At 43.9% G+C, this 9004-nt stretch overlaps 1 protein-coding gene across 1 annotated transcript; it reads left to right on the top strand.

The window, feature by feature from the left end:
* Positions 1 to 3582: 3582 nt before the first annotated feature.
* Positions 3583 to 7893, top strand: LOC109196940 (E3 ubiquitin-protein ligase TRIM21-like). Its single transcript, XM_025907019.1, has 4 exons — positions 3583 to 3644; positions 6618 to 7114; positions 7167 to 7572; positions 7690 to 7893. Exons 2-4 carry the CDS (start codon positions 6627 to 6629, stop codon positions 7891 to 7893), a joined length of 1098 nt encoding a protein of 365 aa, XP_025762804.1. The 5' UTR covers positions 3583 to 3644; positions 6618 to 6626.
* Positions 7894 to 9004: the final 1111 nt, after the last annotated feature.

Raw genomic sequence — 9004 nt, 5'->3', positions numbered from 1 at the left:
ACCTGACATCGTGCTTTGCTTTAATTCCACATTGACTCAAGCTTGTGACTGTAATATCAGTTAGGATCTCCATGTGTGCTCAGGTTAATTTGTGCGACAAAGATTACCACAAGATCTAACCTATCGGGACGTCGGATTTTCTCTGGCGTGCTGAGTATGCAAAGACAAAATTTAGCACAGCTGAATAATAGTCTGCGTGTACGTGCTAAGGCCAGAGATGTGCCGCATGAGAGGGGGAAAAAACTGCAAAGAGGCAGTAAAGACAAGAAGACGGACAGATAATTATGGAGGGACACAGCGTGAGAGGCGTGCAGACACGCAGACAGGCAGAGGGATAAACACACACAGAAGATAAATGTTTCAAAGCTCGTTTATGTCTTCGGGGAGCTATGAATCTCCTCATCCAGCTGTTACATATTTTCTATGCTCCATTTGCAGTGGGTGGACATCCGCTGTGAACCTGCTGAACAGCCTCACAAGTATTCCTCCTCACCTAAAGCGACATCTGGGTTTGGAGAGAGGAGGAGTGGTGGGAGGAGATGGCAAGAAACACAGGATAGTCTTCACAGCTTTAATGTGACGGGAATTTGTCACGTATTTTAGGCTTCAGCTGTGAGTTGTTTTGCTGCACTTAAACCAGAGCAGCTTATAATAAATGACTTGTGAAAGGTCAGAGGTTTTCTGTCAGTTATTCTAATAAAGGTATTGTTATTTCTCCTTCATACAGGAAAGAATAAATGCAAAAATAAAACAGGTAAAACTGCTCTCACATATGAAAACAATCTTTAAAACACTGCATAAAAAACAAGAATAAAACGATGGAAAAATGACAACATAAAGATCGTTTTTGTTAAATAAAATCGGTGCATGAACAAGCAGTCAAGTGACAACTGAAACCTGCAGTTTCTCCAGTGGCCACCAGAGGCTCCACCAGCAAATCAGTCCACATAGATTCCCATGTTTAAACTTGACACAAGAAATAAACATGTTTATAACCTGTACGAGGGGACAATGCCTTTAAGTTGTATTAAGGCTCAAAGTTTCCACCACTGGGGGCGTGGCCTCCTTGACTGACAGGTGGATGGTGAAACAGGCGACTGTAGACGCTAGCTGTCTAATCTGGTAAATAATATGATGGTAAGTGACAAACTAACTAACAGTCTGTAAATGTGGGTGAGTAACCAAGCTAGCTAGCATTAGTTAATGAGTTTACTAACATGAAGCTGAGCTGTCCAATCCGGAAACCTGTGGATCACTGTGTCCATCTTTACATACACACTCACACATTATTCTAATTTTATGCATTTATCCTGTGGTTTTTGTTTACTGTGTTTTATTGTCTTCAAAATATGATTAAACAGTAAAAGTAACAAGCCATGTAATTTATTACTTTGTGCGGATAACGATCCCAACACAGATATAAAACAGTTACACACACACACACGCGCGCGTTTGTGTGTAACTGTTTAATGCAGGCTGTTGTTCTGTACAGCGCAGTTTCCACTGGTGCTTTACAGGATTTAGGTTTTCATGTTGAAACATCAGAGTCTGCTGTGCACAGAGCTTCATTAATATGCAGCTGAAGTTGAAATTGTTCAAAGTAACCTGAGTCTGTGATTGGCCACAGAAAAGTGTGTGTGTGTGTGTGCGTGTGCGTGTGTGTGTGTGTGTGTGTGTGTGCGTGCGTGTGTGTGTGTGTGTGTGTGTGTGTGTGTGTGCTCAGGGGAGTATGTGGGTGTGGTGCAGGCAGCCTAAGAAACAACCCCAATGCAGCACTAATGATTCATAAAGACCTGACCAACCCTGCTGGGAATCCACCACAGGTAGACTTCAAACACCAGAGAGGCAGAGCGGCGAGAACACACCCAGAGAAAGAAAGCAAGAAATGAACAAAGGGACAGATACTCAGCAGCACGTTACTGATGTGTTTTTGATGCTTTCAAATTGGGACTACGGGGAAGCAGTTTGTACATAATGAGGTGTGATTCTGGAGGACGCTGCACAGATGAGACTCAATCAAACTCTGTTTACCTCTGATTTTATATTCTCTGTGCAGGTGTTTTATTTGCATGAGGAGACACACACTCACTGAACAGCACGCTTCCACGTGCTAGGATGCCCATTTCAACACAGGCGATCAAATAAGATCAGATGTGAGTTATTGCCTTTCTACAAGTGCCTCACATGCAAGCTACATGCAGCTGTAGTACGCAGAGGACAGGTAAGCTGTACGGCACTGCAGCTGGATTATTATTGCTGGATGGACTATTGTAATCTGCAACAACATCATCTGTACTGTTAAAATATGAATAATACAGTCAGCTATTTACACGTCATGACTTTCCACCTGTAATCTCCAGTTTCTGCTTCGTCACTACTCTGCTGCTGGAATCAATATTATAATAACTAATTCAGAATAAATAATGTTTCAGCATCAGCCAGTGTTTCACACTCTTGTGGTTCAATTACAACTGGAAGGTGTCAGATTTACGCCTGTTTTCATTTAATGGCTGCTGTAGATCTGTGGCTGCGGCACTACAAATAAAAACAAAATCATAATTTAATGGCATTTTGTTGTCACAGGAGTGAGAAGGTGTAGTAGGGTCTTAAAAAGGAGACAGTTGATATGATGGAGACGCAATGTAACAAAAGATGTTCGAGATACTGTGTGCTTGAGTCCAGGTGCATCAGAATTGGACTCGAGCTGTTGTACCATGGTGTAGACAGGAAGAGAAAGAGTAGAGGTGATTCTGAAGGATGAGTGCACGACTAGTGTTGTGGAGGTGAAAGGAGAGTCTGACAGGATACGGTGACTCATGAGAGTAGAAGAAGGTGCACACAGGTGGACCTCATCTTGTGCAATCTGGAGGAGAGAGAAGACTCCAAGGAGGCATCAGGAGAGAATGGAGCCGGGCAGCATCAGATGGTGTTCAGCAGAATGGCTGAGGACAAGGAGACAAGGAATCAGGAAAGGCAAGAAAATAGTCAAAGGAAGAGTTTAGCAAAGAAAAAGGGAGCTAGTCAGGCAGACAAAGAAAAGTAGACACGAGTACAACACACACACACACACACACACACACACACACACACACACACACACACACACACACACATATATCATGTGTAAAATGTAGAAAATAAATATACAAAAGCATTTATAAACAACAAAAACAGTTACTTCCATAAATTGCATAGTCCCCATTTGCCAGAGTTGATGTGAATATCGATGTGAGGCTGGAGAAAGACTTTCTAGGCAAAGAGCTGGAAAGGATGTGCAGCAGGTTAGTATGATTAACCTGCCCGAAGCTCTCGGCCTGCTGTGGAAACAGGAAATCCAGGTGAGTTTTGTTTCTCATCGCCTGAGGCTGTCATTACTCTGTGAACTTTACCCAGAAATTGTTCCTCATTCCTCCCACCTGTTGCACAAAGTAACAGAGTATAAATCATCTGATTCTTCCTCCTGGGAAGGGAAACAGATAAACAAACACAGCTGCGGGTAGAGGAGGAGCAACAGCTGAAAGACGAGAAATTCAGCATCATATTCCAAAAGTAAAAGTTAAAGTGTGAGAGAGCAGCAGCAGGGCTGCAGTCGAGTCCTGTTCGTCTCCAAGAGAAGATTCATCAGGTTTCTCTCAGCAGCAGTGGTGAGTGCATCTGATCACACTTCCTGTTTCTGCACAAATCTTCACTCATTTCATGCTGACTCGTCACAGTCAGATCGGTTCAATAGAAATTTGCTGATTTAGCCACAGATGCACCGTAGAAACATCTGCTGTTTGAAACGGTCTCACTGCGGCACTGATCGGGACTTCGGACTGAAACTCTGTGCTTTGGACTTCAGCCTGACTCCAAACTTCCTGTTCTTTTTAGTGGAGCTGTATCTCTTTACTCAGTTGTTCCTGAAGTTTCCATAAATTCACTGAATTATTGTGACTGTTTGTCCAAGCTGAGTCTCTTTCTATTATTTTCAACAAATAGAATAGTTTTGGTGATCTGCACACCTCTCACTCTCACCTGCAGGCTTGGCAATTCATCCGTTTCAGCTGCTCGTCATTGTTAACAGAATAGAAATTCCATCACAGCAGAGCATCAGTTCTAAACTACTGATAGAAACATGTAAAAATTACAGTACTAACACTTGTTTCTTTCCTTTGAATCTGCCTCCATGTTCTCCCAGGGGCAGATCTGCTGGGGTGGCACGGGGCAGGTGCTGTCAGTAGCAACTGACTATGATTTTGCCAGAGCACACCTGTGTTTTAGGTTTCCACACAGGTGGTTGATTGTGACAGTAATGGCATGAAGGTCAGTGTTAGTAACCTTCTGGGGTCGAAGGACACACCAGCGCCTCCAAGTCACATGACTGATTTAAGCTGACGTAGCAACAAGATGCAGCCATGCTAAGTCTCCATTTGGACTTGTGTTGAAAGTTTGGACTCAAACACAGTATACTAGTTTTTACATTTTATTGATCGGCCACTAAAACCAGTTTTGATCAAAAATATACACCATGGATTTTCTGAATACTATCATCGCGTTTAGTGCGGGAAGAAACGGTAAAGAGAGCGTTTTATAAGGACAGTGCAAAGAAAAGGAAAAAAATACCACCACTTTCCTATTGGTGGAAAAATATACCACGTCGACCATTAAAAAGTTATATGGCAACACATGACATTTTGTTGTTTCGGAAGAGGAGGAAGTTTTGGGAATGACGGCGGTGAGAGGAGGGTGAGCGAGAGAGAGAGAGTCGACAGTGACAGTGAGTTTGAGATGTGAGAGATTTGTGTGGTTAGTGTGTAGTTAGTGTGTAGTTAGTGTGTAGTTAGTGTGTAGTGGGGTCGTTTGTTTTGCTTTGTGTGTCAGAACAATGAGGCGACTGCTGAATGTCACAGTTGCTGCCAAAACGCCACCAAAGGCATTTTATACATATTGAGCTAAACACCTGTTTATGATATAAGGGTTAAACATTACATAAAATCAAAATTCACATGTTTTTGTAACTGAAATGTTTAATAATGTGAGTTAAAGAAAATAAGAAAGTTACAGACCACCCCATTTGATATCCATGCCACCCTAAGAAAGTTTCTCTCCATCCGCTCCAGTCTCCTCCTATCACAGCATCCTCCTCTGTCACACCAGCCTCCGCATGTCCCTCTTCACTACATCCGTGAACCTCCTCTGTGGTCTTCCTCTTTTCCTTCTGCCTGGCAGCTCGTCATCCTTTGTCCCTCCTCTGCACATGTGCAAACCATCTCAGCCTTGATACTTTAAAGTTGAGCTGTTCACTCTGGTGGCCTCATTTTTGTCCATTGTGCTCACTGTCAATGAACACCACCTCCAGAACACACATCACAGCAGCCCTCACTGCCATCTTGTAAACCTCTGCCTGCACCCTGCTTGCACTCTGCTTCACCACCGCCTCAGGTATTTAAATTCATCACACCTTCACTTCTCACTCTGTATGTTCACCTTTCCAGCCGTCTCCCTCTCATTCACGCACATGTATGCTGTCTTCTGCTAATGATTTTCATTCCTCTTCTCTCCAGAGCATGCCTTCACCGCTGCAAGCTCTCCTCCACCTGTTCTCTACTCTCACTACAGATAACAGCGTCATCTGGAAACATCATCCACAGAGACTTCTGTCTGACCGTATGTGTCAGCCTGTCCATCACCACTGCAGGCAAGAAGGGGCTCAGACATGGATGGACATCATTCACTGATTAACATTTCCTCCTTACTAACCCTCCAGACTTCCCAACTCAATGACTGTCCTTCATCTCATCCTCGTCTCACATGGTCTCTTCGCTCATTAGTACATTTCCACCTCTATCCTTAAATACCCTTACCTGCTGCAGAATCCTTTCCAGGTCGTTGTCCTCTGCTATTATGCATCAGCCTGTGTTCGTCCCTCTTCTTGAATCAATTGTTCACCACAGCAATTTTCATCCATCCGTCTTCTTCTGCTTATCCAGGTTGCAGGGGCAGCAGCCCAGACCTCCCTCTCCCCAGCCACCTCCTCTAACTTGTCCGGGGGAACAACGAAGTGATCCCAGGCAAGCTGAGAGATCTAATCTCTCCAGCGTGTGCTGGGTCTGCCAATGAACAAATTTTCATTGTTTTTGCAAAATCCACTGCTATGCACTTTTGTATTTTTCTCAGTTAGACCAACCTACCTACCCAGCACCTCCTCATCACCTGTGTTCATCTACATGTCCACTGAAATCTGCTCCAGTCACCACTCCCTACCCTCTGGAGATACTCTCTACATCATCTACTTCATACAGTTTACTCAGTAATTCCTTTTTCTCTTGTGATATTTAAAATCCATCATCACCCCTTCAGTCTCCAGTTTCAAACTCATGCTCCTGTCTCTCCCACTTCCACAACACAGTTCACACACTCTTCACTCTATCGACATCATGGTAGCACTGTTTGAACACCTCAAACACACCTGGTCTCCAGTGCACACAAGGTCTTTGCAGCACAGCAGCACAGTTTCCATCACCCCCTGTTGGTGAACAGCACTGGACACGGGTCCTTACGGATCTGTTTCTTTCTCTATAAAAATAAAATTTATGCTGAATTTTGAATAAAATGTATCTCTTTTCTTTCTCCCTCAGAGTGCAGACATGGCTGCTGTCAGCAATCTGCGATCTGAAGCTCATTTTCTGTGCTCCATCTGTCTGGATGTGTTCACTGATCCAGTCACTACACCATGTGGTCACAACTTCTGCAAAGACTGCATCACTCAGCACTGGGACATGAGTCAGAGGTGTCAGTGTCCCATGTGTAAAGAGACTTTCTGCACAAGACCTAAGATAAGGGTCAACACCTTCATCTCTGAGATGGTTGTTCTGTTCAAATGTGAAGTTCAGCAGAAAGCCAGCAACAGCCGCTCAGAGCAACAAGCTGCCAAACCAGGAGAAGTTCCCTGTGACGTCTGCACTGGAACCAGACTGAAGGCCACAAAGTCCTGCCTGGTGTGTCAGACCTCCTACTGTCAGACTCACCTGGAGCCTCATCTGAAAGCTTCACGTCTGGAAAGACATCAGCTGGTGGAACCTGTGGAGAACCTGGAAGACAAGATGTGTAAGAAGCAGGATAAACATCTGGAGCTGTTCTGTAAGACCGACCAGACATGCGTCTCTGTGCTGCGTCTCTGTGCTCAGAGGAACAAACCACGAGTTTGTTCCTCTGAGAGAGGAATATGAAGGAAGGAAGGAAGAGCTGATGAAGACAGGCTCTGAGGTGGAGCAGCTCTCATGCTCTGAAGACCACCTCCAACTCAGCACAGACATGAAGAAGGAGCTGGTTGAGGTTAAGCTGAAGAGCATCCAGCAGTATGCAATGAATGTGACTCTTGATCCTGATACAGCAAATTCCTGGCTCGTCCTGTCCAATGATGGAAAACAAGTGTATCCCAGTAATGTGAAGAAGACTCTTCCAGACACCCTGGAGAGGTTTTCTCCGTGTATAATGGTTTTGGGAAAGCAGAGTTTCTCTTCAGGCAGATTTTACTTTGAGGTTCAGGTTAAAGGAAAGACTGAGTGGGATTTAGGAGTGACCACAGAGTCGGTAAAAAGAAAGGGTCAACTCATTTTGTGTCCTCAAAATGGTTTCTGGACTTTATGGCTGAGAAATGGAAATGAGTACAGAGCTCTCATTGGTTCACCACTGACCCTTTCTCTTCAGTCTGGTCCTGAGAAGGTGGGGGTGTTTGTGGATTATGAGGAGGGTCTGGTCTCCTTTTATGATGTAGATGCTGGAACTCTGATCTACTCCTTTACTGGCTGCTCCTTCACTGAGAAACTCTACCCATACTTCAGTCCTGGTCTTCATCACGATGGCAGAAACTCTGCACCTCTTATCATCTGTCCTGTCAATCAAACTCATTAAATCAACTGCTTTTCTTTGATTCGCAGATTGATTTTTATTGAGGGGGACAAATGAACATATTCAGTGTAACACATTTTACATGTTTTCTGTAGAATCTGACTCTAAATTAAACTCCGATTTCATTCTCATGGATTGTGTTCCAAACAGAAGAAATATTCCCACTAATCAAGACTCAAGCTGAAGACAAAATATCAGAGAATAAATTTCTAAAAGCTTCATTGAAGCTAGCTGATAGGTAGCTGACAGAGGTCAGTGCATCAACACATAGCAATGTGAATTCACTTTAAGGGCCATCGGCAGGTAACACGTGCGGTTACAAACAGACGTTTCAAGCACACACTCGGTAAACACTTCACTGAAGGGTCCAATGTTTCAGACATTCTGGTAAATTTTGATCATCTCTGGTGTCGAAAAGAGAATTATTCATTGGCTAATGACTCATGATGGAGGAGGTAACTGTTGCCAATGAGTGTAAGTTTTCATACTCATTACTGAGAATGTGTTGTGCATCTTCAAGTCCTAGCAAATGAAGCAATGAAGCAGCCAAGCTAAAGCAGCATCTCATCACACAGCTTCCAAAGACTTGGAACCTGATTTTGTTGATCAGCTATCACTGCGGTTATAATTACATAAGCATGACGTCATTTAGCCACTTCTAGCGACTTTTAGGACAGCCAACAGCGATTTTCCTTACTGAGGAGTTGGCAACACTGCACAGAGTGAACGAGTGAGATCTGTTTCCCTCTCCCTGACCTGTGGACCAATGGAACCCCCTGACTTTCCCTCCCCACCTGTATATATATTGCACCTAGTGTTTTGTGTAAATAAAGGAACCGTTAACTTGTGAATCCAGTCTGTGCCTGAGTGCGACCCGTTTGCCGTGACAGGTTAGTGATAAAATCACCTCTGGAGAAGAAGGATATAAGATGGAAGAACAGACATGTTCCCTCAACTAACTGAGTTTCTGAACAATAATAAGTTGTCTGTTGGTATTTTGAGGAACTTCACACCTCAAATCACTGTGTGAGCACTTCAGCTCATGCTTCTCTGATGCGATCTGCAACAGCTGCAACAGAACGCTGCCCAACAGGAAGGGCAGAAGAACGGCTCT

This window comes from Oreochromis niloticus, linkage group LG5, assembly GCF_001858045.2.
Source record: "Oreochromis niloticus isolate F11D_XX linkage group LG5, O_niloticus_UMD_NMBU, whole genome shotgun sequence".
Lineage (NCBI taxonomy): Eukaryota > Metazoa > Chordata > Actinopteri > Cichliformes > Cichlidae > Oreochromis > Oreochromis niloticus.
Note: the sequence above shows the minus strand (reverse complement) of the source record. Positions and strands in the feature narration are given on the sequence as shown.